The sequence below is a fragment of the Orbicella franksi genome, chromosome 7 (genome assembly GCF_964199315.1).
Source record: "Orbicella franksi chromosome 7, jaOrbFran1.1, whole genome shotgun sequence".
Taxonomy (NCBI): Eukaryota; Metazoa; Cnidaria; class Anthozoa; order Scleractinia; family Merulinidae; genus Orbicella; species Orbicella franksi.
Window position 1 is genome coordinate 19,748,100 of NC_138151.1, and position 19,682 is coordinate 19,767,781.

Sequence of the window (19,682 nt, forward strand, 5' to 3'; positions counted from 1 at the left end):
AACCAGCCAACTTCGAACGGCTGAAAAAGTAGTTTTCGCTTACCGTATGCGAAAAAAAAAAATTGCCGCGTTTCCAAGTAAGGTTGAAACTTTATTACTAAGCAAAAATCTCACATACAAAAATTTCGTTTCAGTGGCACTTTAACAAAATGACGGCCGCTTCTTGGCATTTTTGAAGTGTCCGTGAAGAGGATTAAGATTAAGTTTTGAACGACTAGTAGATTGATACTAAAATAAATTAGATTATTACCATTATCTAATTACTTAATATAAACAGAAAACCTCACTGCAAAGTTACAAAACTCAAATCAAAACTCTCACTTATCGTGGGTTGGCTTAAGGATGGCGCCTACTAAATACAAAGGTTTTTGCGCCAAGTTAGGACCATGCGCAAAAAGTAGATCTTTGCAAGGGCTATTGGAATCTATAAAGAAAAATTGGGGTAGCCACGCATTTTTCCGAGTAATTAGCCTTGAATCTCAACAGAAATGCTGACATCAGCATTTTTCTGAGCAAGAAGGAAAGGATATTTCTTCACAGATTTACTTACAATTCGCCTTTACATACAGAAAAGCAAACACATTTATAAAGATCTTAAAAAACAAAATGGTAAATGGTAGCAAAAAAACCATTTTTGATATGATTTTAATGACAAAATCGTTCCAACACCGCTTTTAGCGTCTTTTACAGCCTTTCTCTGGTTCAGCTAAAATACAGTCTAAATACCCTTTGCTCACAACCAGAAATTAATCACGCATTGAATAGGCTTGCCACTTCCACTTCATAACATAAAATGTAGGGGTAACCACGCATTTTTTAAAGTTATTGATCGTTTTTGAAAACTTTTACGGTGCCCGTTACATTTTTCCTGTCATCTCCCCTGTACGTAAAACATTTGCGTATCCCGCACTTGTTTTGCACGTGCACTACGCCATCTGCAGGTACATGTTTACCGCTGGATTTCAGTTTAACAAATTGAAGTCAGTTTTTTATGCGTCTGTCCTCGTATTGATGATGAATTGCATCATAACATTGTCAAAGTGGCTGTGGAACTACGAGCCGCAGGCGAGTGGTTTTGCAGTAAACTTTGACAATGTTATGACGAAATTTATTATCAATAAGAGGACAGACGCATAAAAAGCTGATGCCAATTTGTTTTTTACAATAACAAAACCCCAAACTGGTCAAATGCCGGGAATAAATGAGGGGAAAGGACATGTAAACTTGCCGTAAACAAAGATAAGTGAATTTTATTCAAAATGACGCGAACATTGTCAATAGCTTTTCTCGTTCTTTGATTGGCTACTTAAAAAAGTCCATAAAATCTCATTGGTTAAAAAGTTGACAGTTGACAGCTGAAAGTTGAACTTAAAAGCTTACATTAATTAAAATTTCATCCGTCTGTATTCTTATCGATGATAAAAATGAGCCAATCAGCGCGCGAGAAATTAGACAGTTATTGTAAAAAATAGTTTTCGACAGATAACAGCAGTTTTTCAGCTGGAAGACGTTAACAGTTAGTGGTTAGTGATATGCTGCTATTCTGGTGTTCCTGGTTTAAGGACGTTTGCACTAATTGTTTCTGCGCATCCTTACTGCATATGCAAATTCACACGCCGTGTCATGCACGAGAGTGCGCGCTAAGTAATAAAATGACCAATGATAGCGCAGATGGCCATTGCTATAGCTTTGCCTGGATTTAACGATCTTGAACGTTTGGTGACCCCTATTTTTCTTTGGATGGATCATTTTCTCTACCGATTTTCTACGTTTCGCGAAAAGATGAAGAAAATCTATGGACTAGAAGTTTAAATTTCTTACAAAATGCGCCATCGAATTTTGTTCTTTTTAGCTCGTCATTTGTCTGTGCAACGGTTTCAAATGCCTCTTGAAGGGTTAAGTTTTGTGAAAATGTTGGTAACATTTGGAATTATTTATGTAACAGACCCACTTCTACAAAATGTGACTAAGATCGTTTGCTTCCGTTGACTCACATTCGATATTTTTAACTATACACCCCTGTAGACAATGTGGAATAAAGTGCGCCAATTTTTCAAAATCAGGGGAATTTTCCACATGCTTTATCTCTGAAACAAAGTCGGCGACCCCAAATTGTTTTTGCATTTTTGGCACAAGCAATTCATTATCTGACTGGAGTAAAAAATTAAAAAAAAAATTCTATCGACTGGAAAATTTTCGCGTGAACGTCCTAAGTACAGGTTCGTTAAATTTGATTTAGGTCACAGTAGGAAAATAGACCAATTTCGATAAACTAAAATTCAGCCTAAAACAATAGACCTCAGTATGAGGCTCTGGGGAATAAATACAGAGTTTGTGGTGTTTATTTCCTTATGGTAAAAAAGGCAAGTGGAATTGCCCGTGGGTGCGTACGCACGGCGACGACAACGCCGACGACGTCGTGCAACATAGCGACCATACTCCAGCTAATATGTTGACTGAGACACACAGCCTTTGTTTACTGTATTACAGCGTACATCTTTGATACTGGACATCCATGTTATGGTCAATTGACACCTGTCAAAACAAGGTATTTGCTGACCCGTATTACGTGACCATATTACAGGCTCAAGTTTAGAACGCATCAAGGTCACGTGTGTTTAAAAGTTGACCGCTGACCAAGTACTGTTTTTTTTTCGATTGGATTGCAGGCTTACTGGGGTATGCCAGTTTAACTTACTGTAATCAGGGCCGGGTTGTTCGAAGGCCTGTTAACGCTAACCCAGGATTAAAAGTTAACCAACGTATAAACTTTTCTTGTATAAAAATGTTTTTCACCTTTTGTTTTGTGTAGTTTGAGATAATTCAAACTGAGAAGGCCAAACAACATAAACAGAAAACTTCACAGCAAAGTTAAAAAAAAAATTCAAATTCAAATTCTCGCTTACCCTGTATTAGCTTAATCAGGCTCTTAACAACCCGTTTCCGCTTTATTTGAACAAGAACATGACTGTGACGTACCTTAACAGGACCAACAACTGACTCAAAGCCATGCATTCGGAAGGTAAATGCTTTGTGTGGATTGGCATATCGTCTGTTTTCCTGTTAGTTTGTTAAACAACATAGTTTAGAATTCGCACTGAAAAATGGAGAGTTATATAATGTCCCCAATTAGTTATCTTAGTTAGTTAGATTTTTTGCTCTTTTTATTTATTTACCGTTAATTGAGTTAAGAAATGCGCAATACCTAAATATAAATATTATTATTATTATCACTATCATTATCATTATTATCATTATCATTATCATTATCATCATCATTACTATTAATAATAATGGTAATAGGACTGAGTGGAGTCCAATTCGGTCTGTAATCATACGAGTGATTAACAAAATTGGATGACCGCGAAGCAGGAGTCCGATTTGTTAATCACGAGTATGATTACAGACCGAATTGGATGACGCGAAGCCCTGTTACCAATTAATCAAAACTATGACAAAATTTGAGAAACGAACAAACCATCGATTGAGCGCTGAACGATTAAACATCGTTCCAAATGCTGAAAAACACAGCAGTTTACTCAACAAAGTGCACCACAACAGCACGTGCAAAATGACGCGTACTGACTGTCCAATTAATGCTTAAATCGGGCTGCTGAAAGCGAATCACGTTCGAGAATTTTGTTATAGTTTTGATGATGATTATTATTATAATTATAAGCACACGATGGTTTTGAAGCTCATTTTTTTAAAGAATACATGTTTTGGATGAGACATCATCCATTGTCAGTTGTACAGTGAGAAATAAAATGAAAATATGCAATAAAAAGTACAACAAAGTGAGATATTAACAGGAATAATTAAGGATGAAGGTGCGAACCAAAAAAAAGGGGTAAAACTATTTGAGCTAAGGAAGGAGACTAATTAGTATGAAAGGGATAAACTAAGATGTTTGACCTGGGAATTTAAAGACGGCTGCTCCCAGAGCATGTGCATGGCTTCCTTGATTTTCAACAGGAAGCTTGTGGAAGCAGAGTCAAGAATTAAAATCGAGTTGGTTTGGGGTCAAGGATCTTATCCCTGCGAATTTACGATCGCGAGTCATTTATAAGTTTGCAGGTGCAGGTTGTAGTACCTGTTATGTTGGTGAAACCAACAGACATTTCACCACTCGCATCCACGAACATCTCTCCTCTGACACACTCCCACATCTTTAAACACCTGAGAAATTCCAAAAATTGTTGCTCCCTTTGTTCAGAAGATTGTTTTCAAATTCTTGACTCTGCTTCCACAAGCTTCCAGTTGAAAATCAAGGAAGCCATGCACATCCTTTGGGAGCAGCCGTCTTTAAATTCCCAGGTCAAACATCTTAATTTATCCCTTTCATACTAATTAGTCTCCTTTCCTAGCTTAAATAGTTTTACTCTTTTTTTTGGTTTGCACCTTCATCCTTAATTATTCCTGTTAATATCTCACTTTGTTATACTTTTTATTGCATATTTTTATTTTTTTTTCTCACTGTACAACTGATGATGGATGATGCCTTATCCGAAACATGTATTCATTAAAAAATGAACTTCAAAACACATTGTGTGGTTCATCAAAGCCAAATCTTACTTCGTGCTGATATGAAGCCTTATTATTATTATTTTTAGTAAGACGACTATCTGCTATTTACTTTACCGACAAAAAAAAAAAAACTAATTTCATATCATTGTGGCCACACTGCCATTATCATTGTCGTCTTCTTCTTCATTGCCCTCCTCCTCCTCATCATCATCATTGCATGACAGTGAGTTAATAGCTCTACAACAATCGCATCTCTAAACCTCAGTAATATTCTCATGTTTGCAATCTTATCATAGCTCAACCCTGAACATTTCATTCTTAACAATTACATTATGAGCTTGAGATTTCTATGAGGTGATAGTTGATGAGGCTGAAGGCTGAATCAACTATCACCTCATAGAAATCGAGAGCGAACAATATAATTGTTTTAGTAGAATTCTTACTAAAATTTACTTCAAATAACGATTTCCAGTTTTTTCTTGATGTATTATTAAACTTTGTGCCTGAAAAAGATCGCTTGGATCGAATTGTCATTTAAAATTGAAGTTGTGTGCGTGCACGTGCATCAGTATTTTCAACAATTTCAACTTTTTTAAAAGTCAAGAAACCGTAAATGTCTTTCATTTAGACTTCTCAGGAAATTAATAACCCATTTGCATCAAAATTTTCCTCCAAAACTTTGGAAAAACAAAAAAATCGTTGTCATTTCCTAGACGACCTCCAGCCACTGCACACCAATGGCTGATAGTGGTCAATGGCTCAGCCAATCAGATTACAGCATTTGCATTAGTATACTAGTAGAATTCTACTAATGCTCGATAGTGTATGAAAGCTCAGCCAATCAGATGGCAGCATTTATACTAGTATACCAGTAGAATTCTATCAATTGTTATCAGAAATGAACTCTACCACTGGCCCCAGTTGTTCGAAGGCTGGATAACGCTATCACTGGATAAATCGCTATCCAGCGAAAAAATGTGAACAAAACAAACCACGTTATCCACTGGATAGTGATTCATCCGGTGGATAGTGTTATCTACCTTTCAAACAACCTGAGCTACCTGTTTTAACCCGCCATTATGAGTGTACAGTGTCTGTAGGTTGTCTTTTCTCCAAAGTTTGGGAGGAAGATCCAGAAATATTACTGGATAACTCAATTCCAAGATAACTGAAAGAATCACATTTAACAAAGAGACAGGAAAAAACAGTTTCTTACCTGGTCCCTGAAAGCTGCTCTTTCATCTTCTGTGCTTGGCCTTACAACAAAATCTGTTTTACTGAAAGAACAAGTACACTGCAGTTTAAAACCAATAACACGTAGTACATGTAAACTGCTGGCTCTGGTTGTTTGAAGGCTGGATAACGTTATCCACCGGATAAATCATTATCCAGCTGACAGCATGGTTTGTTTTGTTAACACTGATCCACTGGATAGCGATATATCCGGTGGATAGCACTATCCAGCCTTCGAACAACCGGAGACTGGTTTTTAACCTCTTGCATGTTCCCAACAAAAACAGCAGCCACACACACAAAAACACGTTTAGTAGGTTTCAGCTTATAATAAATGCCTTTACTGTGTTTTTATCTTTATAAATGTCAAAAACCAAGTTGTTGTGTGTAAAACTTTAATACATATTTCTTACTTACATGCGTGGGACTGGTGTGGAGGAGGAGTCAGCTTCAGCAACAACACCCTGTAACAAATCACAAACAACTCATCATGGGAATCACACAATCTGGACTGAAATCGGTGGGACACCACCAAATTTTGGTCAATTAGTCACTTGAAAAACAGAATCTTTATATCTTAATAATCTTTATACAATCTTTTCATGGTATTTGATTTCTTGATTTTAAAACCACTTCTTTAAATAATTATAAATCCATTGCTTTGTCTGCTTCATCTTATGGATCATGTTTTTGCTCAGAGTACAGAATATTTTTTTTCTCCACACACCACCCCATCATACCCCTAAAAGTTATCAACTTATTTGAATCCTTTGGCTGTGGCCGTACTAAGAGAGTTAACTGGGTTTATGTTTTAGAAACCTGGTTAAAATTTATAAAACATAGGCACGCAAGACGTGCAAGAGTTATTTTTTTCTGTGAAGTTTTGTAGATAGAAGCATTCATGGTACAGTAATGATTTGGTTAATTTGACAAGTTTTTTTGGTTGCGATGTTACATCGGTCATGGTAAGATAGCTAAATAGTAAGCCATAAAATGTTTGACTGAACAAACTACAGTAATCTGACATGTCTCCAGATCAATGTAGTTATCATCTTATTTTCTAACGGGCAATTTGATTCGCTCTTTGATACAACCCGCACTGTGATTGCTGTGACACCCGCACATGCATAACTCCCTCGCTCACCGATCACATAACCCTTCCAACCCCCAAGAGAAATTTTTGCTCAAAAATACTCAAGTTAATTTAGAGACTTTTTCGCATTTTACACAAGTCGTAAGTTTACCTTTTTACACAACACAACACAACACAACACAACACAATTTCACCGAAAAAAGAAAGAAAGAGAAAAAAAAATCTCTGACACGTTGAAAGTCTGATTTAATTAAATGCACTTTAACTTGGTGCCACGCAGTCTTCAAAGAACATTTGAACAGTTTTCATACTTTTTCCCTTAAAAAATATCGGGCTGAAATGAATGTCATCAAATAAAACTATTAAACCGCTACTGCAGAGACGTAAAAACCGTCCAGAAACAAAACCTTCTTTTTTGTTTAATATCCTGGAAACAGTAGCCGATAACTTGTCAGCTCTAATTGAATTTACTCCCATATAAAAAACAAAAGTGTTAAGTTACCATTTGTTACTAAAGATAGCAAACATCTCGTGGGAAAGAGTGATGACGATTCGTCCGCTCTAATTGAATTTACTCCCTTGTGAAAAACAAGAGTGTCACATTACACTTTGCAACTAAAAACCAAAAATGTCTCGTTATATTTGCATGCAACAAGAACAAAACAATTGTTACCCGCACTTACTATTGTAAACGTTAGAACTGTTTCAAATCTAAAGTCTCGTCCCCTCTAAAGCAAGTCCTAAGAACTAGACGCGACGATTCGTGACCTCTAATTGAATTTACTCCTTGTGAAAAACAAAAGTATCAAGTTACCTTTGTAACTAAAAATAAAAATATCTCGTTGCATTTGCATACTACTAACTCACGAACTGTTTCAAACCTCAAGGCTCATCTCGTTCATTTAACTAAAATCCTCAGCCTAACCCACAGAAAATGTCGAAGTAAACCCAATATATGAATACTTCCTCCTCTTTTATAGAAGAATAAATATGGCCGTTCTGAACTCTATCGGGATCAAATCTTCTCACATACCATTTACCTTTACAACAAGAAATTTGATTGGCTGTTTATAGTAGATCCAATCTGATTGGTGTGACATACATACATCTCTCACTCACTCACTTACTCACTCACTCACTCACTCACTCACTCACTCACCCATTGACCCGTCCATAACATACCCGACGCGCCGACTAAGAGGTATTTTTTTTACAAAAAAATAACTCAAAAACTTAACTCCGTTAAAGGTTGGTTATAATGAAATAACAGGGTTATATTTTATGAGCGGCCGCACTGAAATAGGTTATGAAGTGGGTTTACTCAATTGACGTCATGAGATAAACCAACAAAATGACAGACTTCAAGGACCATGTTCTTATATTCTTGTTTATTTTTCTTTGTTTTCGTTTCCATTCTCTACACTCACGGCTAAGGCAGTCCCTCTTCCTTCGAATTCTAATGCGCACTACGCAAATTTCCAAGGCAGTTCTTTCAAACACGATGTTAATTTTGTGCAGACATCAGAGTGTTTTTCACTGCCATCGAATGAATGATGGTTTGAGGAAATCACAGGAAGTCTGCCATGCATGGCTTTTATCACAGAGAGAACTTTGCAATGAGCGTGGGCTCCTTTCAAGCCCTTTGATGTATTCTGTCACCATTTATGGCACTCGCTTCCGTGCAGTGTTAAGTTCCAGGTTGACTGATCCGGAAAAGGTGATGCATATTGGGAAGGACACCAGCACCCGCTGGAGTAATTTAACTGTTGCTACAATTGTTATGAATGTTGTTACCAGACACCATATTCAGAAGCTTATGCAGGTGTATTTGTGGTGAACAACATTTCACACGCAGACCATGATGATTGACACATTTTGTGAAAGCGCTGATCAGACTGCTGATGAGAGACCACTAACCTGGGATGTACCACGCAGAAAGGTAGTTTAAAATTAACCTTACCCAGTTAGGAAATCTATTGTTCTTCAATTAATTTCCATGGTAACCGTTAACCCAGTCTTAGTTCAACGAACAGCCGAAATTAGCGGTTGCAGGATGTTACCAAAATGAGGAATGGGGAATGGGGAATGGGGAGTGGGCAATTGAAATGGGAAATTGAAGCAATGATCCAGTTTTAAATAAAACTGATTGTATACATGGCTCAACAAATTTAAATAAGACAAATTCATGCATCACATTAATGTATGGTAAACAATGTTAATTAAAATAAATAGCAAAAAAATCGTCGTCTAAATCTCCAAATATACTAAGCTTACTTTTCGAACAATGTGATTATGATTTCTAAGTACAGTAAACAAATGCAAATCAACTCTAATATGGCAATTTATTTCACTTTTGAATATCCAACTTGGACAAAGAGAAAAGGTCACAGTTCATACTCAAACTGAGGCGAAGAAGCGTACTTACTCACAAGGGTAAAAATATATTCCGCAAATCGACAGCTTTACAGTCAACTGATCATTGAATGACCTCTTCTGTGACTTACATTTGTAAACAAGTAATTCAACTAATTCCATCCAAATGTAAAGTGATGAAATACAATATTACCCTCTTGTTTCCACAAGTCTTGAGAAGGCGTCTGTGATTTATGTTGTTTTCAAACTCAAGCAGTACTGTCGTTGAATTTGTGATCACCAATGGAGACATTTTAAACTTTAATACTAGCAAACTACCAAAGATCTTTAATTCGTTTTTTGTCAAAACATCTTGTAAACATAATGTAAACACTCGCTTTGCATCTAGATCTACTTTCTATCTTCCAAAAATTCGAACAAATCATGGCAAATTTAATATTTGATTTAATGGACCTAAATTATGGAATGAACTCGATGAAAGATTCAAGTGTTGTACTTCTAATCAATTTAAAAAAGAACTAACTTCACATTTCATTAGTCTCTATTAATCTTTACTGGTATTTTGATGGTTTATATCTATTTATTTTGTTTTGTTTTGTATATTTACTCTTGTACCAAGTTTATGATATTCATGTGTACCAATGTATTTGTTGTGCCTCTTTCCTGACTCTCACATTTTTAATTATTTTAATTACGGTCACCCAACTAGTTTAGCTTTTTAGTTATTTTGGGTGTCCCACTACTGTATGTACTGTACTGTTTATTTATTTATTTATAATTATAATCTAATATATTTATAATTCTTATATATTTATAACTATAATCTTGTAAATTCTTTTAGTTGTTTGCAGTAGTAGAAATAAACTGTTGTTGTTTTGAAAAGTACAATGGCTCCTGTAGAACCTGCACTGGACACATGCCAAGTCTGTCCTAGGGGTGTCTCAAAAACACAGACCTCAAAAATGCAGACCTCGAAAACACGGACCACAGACCGCAGACCTTGAAAACGCAGACAACAGACTGCACACCTCTCCAAAAGATACCCTTGGAAAACTGAGTTTTTTTGCATACATTATTTCTCAAAAACGAAGCGCAAATCAACAAAAACAATTACGCAATGATGCTTTTCATGTCAAAACAAGTCAGTCTGCCAAAAGTTAGCTTGATCCTGCAAAAAATAAAAATCGGCCCAAAATGCTACATATGCCCTTTTTGTACGAAAGCCTTCAATTAGCTAACTTAAATGGGATTTTTTTCCGTCACGAAACTTCATCCTAATCACTTGTGTGACTTCGCGTTGATGAATGGTGCCTGTCACCTGCGAGCGTGTTCATTACTTCATTTGCCAACATTTCTTTGTTACTCTCATTGCTTAAGTAATGATCCAGATAAGAACTGTAGCATTTTCTATTATTCTGTGGCAATACGCTTTCCCCACATCAAAATGGTTGTGTTTTCATACGTAGAATGAATCAACCGATGGAAAGCAGGTTTATGAAATAAAATGTATTTTAACTCTATTTTGAAAGGTAGTTTCCTTTGTGTTAAAACATTCAACCAATCACAACAGTCGTAAACAAAGACAATAAAGCTTCCAATTTTCCAATGTTCCCCACGTAGGATTACTGTGGTATTTAGACTCAGAACAGGTTTTGTTGAAAGGAAGATAGTTGATCAGTTACGCATTAATGTATAAACAGCTATCTGAAGTTTTGGTAGAGTTTATTGATTGAGCCAATCAGAAGTATGGTACAACAATAGCAAAATTGCACAAAAGTTAGCACCTTTTTGCATTCCTTGCCGCGTGGTGCTATCCTTCTTATATGGACCGATACTTAATTTTCTAATGGGTGCAGACACCTTACCTGATGATATTCCAACTTAGTCTATGCTCGATTTTCTGCAAACGAAAGCTGCACTTACAATCAAAGGAGAAGAGAGTCAGAAAACAGCAACGCGTCCGCCATCTTGAAAATTTTGGGTAAGCTCAATTTATTAATAAACTTGAACCGGTCCCAATGATTGTTTTGGGCTTTTTAAAATTTTCTTTTTCCCATTGATTTTATAAAAGAACGAAGCTTTTCAATTAGTACACAGACAAAGTTTTCAAGGTCTGTGTTTTCGAGGTCTGCAGTCTGCAGTCTGTGTTTTCGAGACACCCTCTGTCCTAGCTTTCGCGAGGAACTTTACTCCCGATGTCTTGATTTGTCGACTTGCATGAACACCTGAAAGTGAAACAACAATTGCAAATGGGTTTCATTATTTGTACTTAATTATGAAGCTAGATTTTCGACAGGTAAAAGAAATGATGAGATGCAGAACTCAAGACTGAGCTCAAAATCCAAACCGACTTACCTTTAAAACTAAAAGCAGGGGAAACTAGAGACCACAATGGCTCGTGCGCCATACAACACAAGATCACGTGACTGACTCTCGTAGACAAATAAAAATCAGCTTGTGGCATAGTGTGACTATACACTTCGTGTAGGCCACACAAAAATCACACTTACCTTGCGTGATGCACTAATTAGCTGCTATAGATCGTTTTCACTGTCACACAATAAAAAATAAATCGAAAACCATCCAGTGGAAAAAGCTATGAAATTATGATGTTATAGAAGATAACTAAGTAAGCCACTTCTCCAAGTTTTAGGCCTGTGCATTTCCCCAAACTTCAGATATTCGTTGAAATGTTTCGCCGATATTTACAGAGCCCAGTATGAAAACACCATGTTGGTGTACCTCCGTGGTACACCAATATGGTGGCCGGAAAATAGTGTAAACATCTGGAACTTACTTTGGCTATCTAGGCAACTGATTATCAGTACTGATCAAACAAGCATTTACATAAGCACTTTTCCTAATGCTTTAACTTCTAAAAAGGCTCAAAATCATGGGATAAGTATATATTTTTCAATAATAAAGTGTATTATCGTTTGTCTCACGATGTAGTCACTTGAGATGTAGATCGCGACGTTTCGACTGCTTACTGCTAGTCTTCTTCAGGCGATAAGGTCGACTGATTGCACGGTATCATTTATATCACAAAGGTCGGCTGTGATTGGTGCATTTCGATCCTCCTATTGTTCCATTATTCCGGCGAGTAGCTGTTCCCTCAGTGGTCCGCTGTTGTACCGTTCTCCTGTTGTTGTGTTTCTTGATCGTGGGTATCCATGCTTCAGGAATTTCAATTCCACTATCCCTGTTGATGTTGTTAGGGTGAAGTCTTATGTGAATAGCTTCCTTGACCCTACATGTGTACCAGTGAGAATCTCGATCAATAAACTTGATCTCATTCCAGATAGGATAGTGGCCGGTCTCGTGGGTGTGTTCAGAAACGGCGGAGGTCTGGGTTCGGGCGAGTCGTATATCCCTGTCGTGTTCTTTGATCCTCTCCTGCATAGATCTCCCTGTTTCCCCGATGTAGACTTTGCCGCACTCACAGGGAATCCTGTAGACAACACCATCTTGTTTAGCCGGGTTGACGGTGTCCTTTGGTCGCACTAAGTGTGACCGAAGTGTCGTGTCGGACTTAAAGACGGTGCGAATGCCTTGTTGTTCTAGGCAGCGGCGGAGAGACTCCGAAACTCCTTGGACATAAGGTAAAACGGCGGTGGATTTAAATTCCGCGACAGGCTCTGTTCTTGGGGTTGTTCGTGCCTTTATGATCTTCTGTACAAAAGAGGAGGGATATCCGTTAGAAACAAGTACAGATGACAGATGTTTCTTCTCTCCAGCGATTACTGATGGTTTGGTGACAAGACATTTAGCCCGGTCGTACAGACACTTCACAATACCGCGCTTTACTGAATGAGGGTGGTGTGAATCATACGCTAGGTATTGATCAGTATGTGTTGGTTTCCTGTAGACACTGGTGGTAAGGCGGCCATCAGGTTCTCTGTAAACTGACGTGTCGAGAAAGGCAATCTTGTTGTTGTTCTCGATCTCCATGGTGAAACGGATTGATGGTTGTTGACTGTTCAGGTGTTGCAGGAAGACGTCAACTCTATCCCGATCCAGGATGGTGAAAGTATCATCTACGTAGCGTTTCCAGATCTTAGGCTTGCAAGGTGCGGACTCTATTGCTTGTTCTTTCAATATCTCCATGTAGAGATTAGCACTAACCGCGGATACAGGGCTCCCCATGGCTGTGCCGTCTCGTTGTTCGTAAATCGATCTGTTGTACTGGAAGTATGTAGATCTTAATACAAAATTCAAGAGGTCCGCGATTTGAACTGGTGTAAGTGTCGTGCGGTCAGCCAGGCCTGCGTCGTTCTACATTTTTTGTAGCGCGGCTTGTACGGCGCCCTCGATTGGTACGTTGGTAAACAGTGACTCTACGTCGAAAGACACCATGATCTCGTGGTCCTGGATCTCTTCACTGGCGATGGTGGAGGCGAAGTCAGTTGAGTTCTTCACTGTGAAGTTCGAGTTACCTGCAAGAGGAGATAATACGTTAGCCAAGAAAGCAGACAGGTCGTATGCAAAGGTGTTGACACACGACACAATTGGCCTAAGCGGTGTGTCGGCCTTGTGAATCTTCGGCAAACCATAGATCCTAGGTGGTTGTTTGTGTCGAGGTCTGATCTTATTATAAACCGCCTCTGATATGTGTCCACTCCGTTTCAGGGTTAGCAGCTTCTCAGATAGCTTCCGGGTCAAGCGGTCTGTCGGATCTTTGTTGAGCAGCTGGTATGGTCCGGAATCAATTAGCGCTGACATTTTTGCGTGGTATGTGTCAGCGTCCAGGATTACGCTAGCGCGTCCTTTGTCGGCCGAAAGGACCATGATTGAGTTGTCCTCTTTTAAGCTTTTAAGAGCCTCCTGCTGTTCCTTCGTGATGTTGGGCGTGGGTGGTTGTGCCTGTTGAAGGATGGTGTTGACGGATCTCCTGACTGTGTCTGCTCGCTCCGCATCTAGTGGCCTGACTGCTGACTCAATTTTGGCGATGATCTCGGTGGCTGGGACGCTCGTAGGAGTCACGGCGAAATTTAGACCTTTCTTCAGTAGGGACACCTCAGCTTCATTAAGGGTCCTTCGTTAAGGGTCCTGGTCCACCAGTGTCTACAGGAAACCAACACATACTGATCAGTACCTAGCGTATGCTTCACACCACCCTCATTCAGTAAAGTGCGGTATTGTGAAGTGTCTGTACGACCGGGCTAAACGTCTCGTCACCAAACCATCAGTAATCGCTGGAGAGAAGAAACATCTGTCATCTGTACTTGTTTCTAACGGATATCCCTCCTCTTTTGTACAGAAGATCATAAAGGCACGAACAACCCCAAGAACAGAGCCTGTCGCGGAATTTAAATCCACCGCCGTTTTACCTTATGTCCAAGGAGTTTCGGAGTCTCTCCGCCGCTGCCTAGAACAACAAGGCATTCGCACCGTCTTTAAGTCTGACACGACACTTCGGTCACACTTAGTGCGACCAAAGGACACCGTCAACCCGGCTAAACAAGATGGTGTTGTCTACAGGATTCCCTGTGAGTGCGGCAAAGTCTACATCGGGGAAACAGGGAGATCTATGCAGGAGAGGATCAAAGAACACGACAGGGATATATGACTCGCCCGAACCCAGACCTCCGCCGTTTCTGAACACACCCACGAGACCGGCCACTATCCTATCTGGAATGAGGTCAAGTTTATTGATCGAGATCCTCACTGGTACACATGTAGGGTCAAGGAAGCTATTCACATAAGACTTCACCCTAACAACATCAACAGGGATAGTGGAATTGAAATTCCTGAAGCATGGATACCCACGATCAAGAAACACAACAACAGGAGAACGGTACAACAGCGGACCACTGAGGGAACAGCTACTCGCCGGAATAATGGAACAATAGGAGGATCGAAATGCACCAATCACAGCCGACCTTTGTGATATAAATGATACCGTGCAATCAGTCGACCTTATCGCCTGAAGAAGACTAGCAGTAAGCAGTCGAAACGTCGCGATCTACATCTCAAGTGACTACATCATGAGACAAACGATAATACACTTTATTATTGCATCTACCACGATGAATAACAACAACCTTTTCCTCGATATATATTTTTTGACAAACTTGATCATAGCCTTGTGTCACCCACCTCCATAACCCTGAAATTCAAAATGCTCTGGATTCCAAACGAAGCAGCTATTGAGCTGTAAAATGGTAAACAGATATAAATATACTGCCTCTTGTGCCTGATGAGGACAAAAACTTTAGTGGCTCTTTCGTTTTGGATTTTAGAAAGTGATGACATCACATGAAAACGATCTATTGTTCAGAAGGTCACAAGTCTGAACAATAGAGAAGTTGACAACAAAGCAGAAAAAAATCACACTCACCTTACGCAGGCCACTTCAACATGCTTCAAGGAAAACATATGTACACACTCACATATCATTTCAAGTTAAAGATGAAGTTTATTAACTGCGCGGCCACGGGCTGAGCATGGTTCATGTTCTACCCGTGGTTTATTATTATTTTTTTTTTTGCCGGTGACCAGACCCAAACTTGCTCACGGCCATGCAACGTGTGATGTTTATTCACCAAAAGCTGTTGAAACATTAACGGACAGATATTTTTTTCTTTGTTGTGAATAAAATATATTTTCTTTTGGTTTTATCGAAGCATTGGATTCAAAGGGAATAATAAATATATGTAAAAAAAGGAATCACATCAGCCATGGAATGTGCTGAGGTTGCAGCTTTCACTTTCGCTGCGTGACAAATAAGATCGTGTTTACTTTGCAAGTTTATTTCGCCAGAAGCAACGGCCATTAATTTATTTGCAATTTTGCAAGTATTTCTTGTGGTTTTAGGCAAATGAAATAAATTCTTTGGCTGTTTCATCACAGCGAGTTCGGTGATCAGAAGGAAAATTAAATATTTGCGAGCCAAGCAAAGAACATGTCAGGACGTGCAAGGATTACGTCATTGGTAGGGAAATAACCACCGCACTAAAGGCAGCTGTGGATAACAGAAGTCTTGAATTATGTGACTTGTGTGCCTACTTTGCTAGCCCTTTACTTGTGGAAAACACCAATTAAATTTAATCATGACTTTTAATAAAGAAAGCTGTTGTTAACAGTGTCATTATCGTATCGTTCACATCGTTCATGCCCATACATATCCCGAAGAAAGTTCCAGATTAAGACCATTACGTCATTGGAGATTTCACAACGGCTACAACTGATGGTGCAATAATAGAGTTTGTGTTGATCAAGTGATGTGATGTCTACAGTAACAAAAGAATCATCGAGGACTGTTTTGGAATGTGCACTGCGTTGCGACTGTAGTGGTAAGCAAATAGTTAAATTTTAAAAGCGCGGATATAAGATCTAACAGATCTTCTTGTTTTTTAGTTTTGTCGGTGACCAGACCCAAACTCCCTCTCGGCCAAATTTTGAGTCACGCAGCGTGTAATGCTTTTCTGCCAGAAGCTGTTAAAACATTAATACACAGACAATTTTACGCATATTGTTTTCTTTGTTGCGGGTAAACTATATTTTCTTTTGGTTTTATCGAAGCGTTGGATTCAAAGGGAATAATAAATACACTAAAAAAAGGGTATTACGTCAGCCATGGAATGCGTTGACGTTGCAGCTTTCACTTTCGCTACATGACAAATAAGATTGTGTTTACTTTGCAAGTTTATTTCGTGAGAAGGGACGGTCATTAATTTATTCGCAATTTTGCAAGTATTTCTTGTGGTTTTAGGCAAATGAAGTAAATTCTTTGGCTGTTTCATCACAGCGAGTTCACAGATTGGAAGGAAAATTAAATATTTGCAAGCCAAGCAAAGAACATGTCAGAACATGCAAGGATTACGTCATTGGTAGGGAAATAACCACCGTACTAAAGGTAGCCGTGGATAACGCAATTCTTGAATTATGTGACTTGTGTGACTTCTTTGCTGTGGGAAAAAACCAATTAAATTTAATCGTGACTTTTCAGGAAAAAAGCTGTTGTTAATAGTGTTCATATCTTCATGCCCACACATATCCCAAAGAAAGTTCCAGATTAAAACTATTACGTCATCGGAGATTTCACAACGGCTACGACTCATGGTGCAATAATACAGTTTGTGTTGATCAAGTAATGTGGTGTCTACAGTAATCAATGAATCATCAAGGATTGCTTTGGAATGTGCAATGCATTGCGACTGTAGTGCTAAGAAAACAGTTAAATTTTAAAAGTGCAGTTACAAGATCTAACGGATCTTCTTGTTTCTCTTTTTTTTGGTACACGAGCTTGTCCTGTTGGTGATCTTCAAGTTTATTAGCTCATTTGTTGAGACAGAGCGTTCAGCATAGCCTGGCCGTCACAGTGGAATACCTTCCGAAAAACATTACTATAATTATTGTAAACCTACTTGTCAATTTTCAGAATTGAAAACTTTTTAGCTTTTTAGTATTGTAAAGTAGTATTGTAAAGTAATATTGTAATGTAGGTGAAGCGACTCAAATCGTGTGGGCAAAATGACTTTGATCGTGTAGGTGAATCGACTTCGATGTAGGTGAATCGACTTGTCGGCAAAATGACTTGTAGGTGAAACGACTGGTTACCATAAAAAGTTAACGTAAAAGAAAAATTCAATTTTCCATTTTCAATTCCCTATTCCCCATTCCGCCTTCCCCATTTTAGTAACATCCGCAGCCGCATCACAATGTTTTGATAACCCAATTAGCTGTAATTGATTAATTAGAGATAACCCGGGTAACTCTCATAGTGCGGCTGCAGCTATTCTATAGTAAATGAAGATTATGGGAATATTACACGGCGGTGCGAATGTTATTTTCATGTGGTCAAAAAAAAATTTTACAAATGAGTGTAGCGAGTGAGTAAAATACTGTTTTAAGAAAAAAAGAAAAGAAAATTTCTATCACCAAGCCACTGTGTAATTTTCTTTTTTACATATAGACAAACTGACTGTGAAAAGCGGGAAATGACATCATCAATATCCCACTTGTGAGGATATGGAAACACGCCACTCGAGTCCAGGATGTAGTTTCGTATGAATTTTACCAGTCATGGTGTATTCACTAGCCTCCTACAAGGCCTGACTACTTACTAAGTTAAAACTTTAACTGGAGCCAACCCACAAAAGAATTTGAGGAACTTTGATCTAAAATTTAATGGTATAAAACAAAATCTGCTGTAGATAATTCATGCATTGAAATACAAACTTTGTTCTGGATACAAATTAGTTCCACCCAAACAATGAAAACCAATCAGATGGCAGAACTGAAACAATAGATTCCAACATTTTCAAATCCAGCCGATCAAATGTCCTATTTTTAAATCCAGCCAATCAAATGTCCAGTACAAAACAATGAAATCTCAACTTGTTCGTTGTGATGCTTACGCGACTTCGGTGTTGCTTATCGATTAATTGCCATGCTCAAACCGTTAGTACTTTTGCCTGCATGAATTGAAGGATATGCTGCACTTTCTATGGGGTAGTTGGCTGGTTTAGAAAATACATGAAAAGAAAAGCTGCGTAAGAGTGTCACTCATAAATATACATCACCAGAGTGTGTGGTGTAGGGTCTGAATATTGTTGCCGCTGTTTAAAAGAAACCCTTCAAATGGTCTCTGAGTAGGGAAGGTTCCTACGACACCGTCTTTGATATATAGTACAATGCGGTAAAAAAATTCATTTGAATTGTTGATGAAGGTGTTACTTCAATACACTGATAACCCAGAAAGGGAGGTCAAACTCTGAAATGTACAGCTGCAGAGACAGTGAACGCGATAGTTTCTTTGAGAACTGCTTGGTGGATTTCACGGTTGGCTGCATTAATGTCAACCGAAAGCTGTGTAAAAATAGAAACACGCAGAGACAACAGGAACGAAATTTATTTTACAAAAAAGTGTCAAAATCTATTATTCTATGATTTTAAAAAGATGATATTTTGTGTGGCTGTACCTTCACACTGGAAAACGGTCAATCTACTGAATTTATCACGGTTGTAAATGTAAAATCTGAAGTAAAGCACCATAGTCACGAGCATCACAACGAACAAGTTGAAATTTCACTGTTTTGTACCTGGTATTTCATTGGCTGGATTTGAAAATGTTGGAATCTATTGTTTCAGTTCTGCCACATGATTGGTTTTCATTGTCTGGGTGGCCCAGGTTTCAGTAAACACGGTGTAAAGCTCCCTAACTAGACTTCACAGTTAATTTAGACTGAGGTGCACAGAGGTGGAAGAAGTTCACACTAAACAGCTCTCTCAGTAAGTGAACAGCTTACCTTCTTGCTTGTAAGTTGTCCTTTGATTTGTAGCCAGTTATCACATAATGACATTAATTGTTCATCCGAGTCTCTGTTGGAACCTAAAAAAACCCAATATATTTATTTACATTTAAACAAGTTTTTACCTTTTCTAATTAAAAAATTACTTTTACTGTAGTAGGATTTTTTAAAAAAATTTAAAAACAATCTCAGGCTGAAAC

At 38.3% G+C, this 19,682-nt stretch overlaps 1 protein-coding gene across 2 annotated transcripts in view; it reads right to left on the reverse strand.

The window, feature by feature from the left end:
• The window catches only part of LOC145492288 (nuclear factor related to kappa-B-binding protein-like), a 182,985-nt gene that overhangs the window by 23,217 nt on the left and 140,086 nt on the right, over positions 1 to 19,682 (reverse strand). For both annotated transcript variants that reach the window (XM_081471698.1, XM_081471697.1), the window contains exons 18-21: positions 19,480 to 19,562; positions 6,178 to 6,224; positions 5,744 to 5,804; positions 2,980 to 3,060 (exon numbers count right to left, since the gene is read on the reverse strand). In XM_081471698.1, coding sequence (XP_081327824.1) covers positions 2,980 to 3,060; positions 5,744 to 5,804; positions 6,178 to 6,224; positions 19,480 to 19,562 — 272 coding nt within the window. The remainder of the gene's footprint in view (positions 1 to 2,979; positions 3,061 to 5,743; positions 5,805 to 6,177; positions 6,225 to 19,479; positions 19,563 to 19,682) is intronic.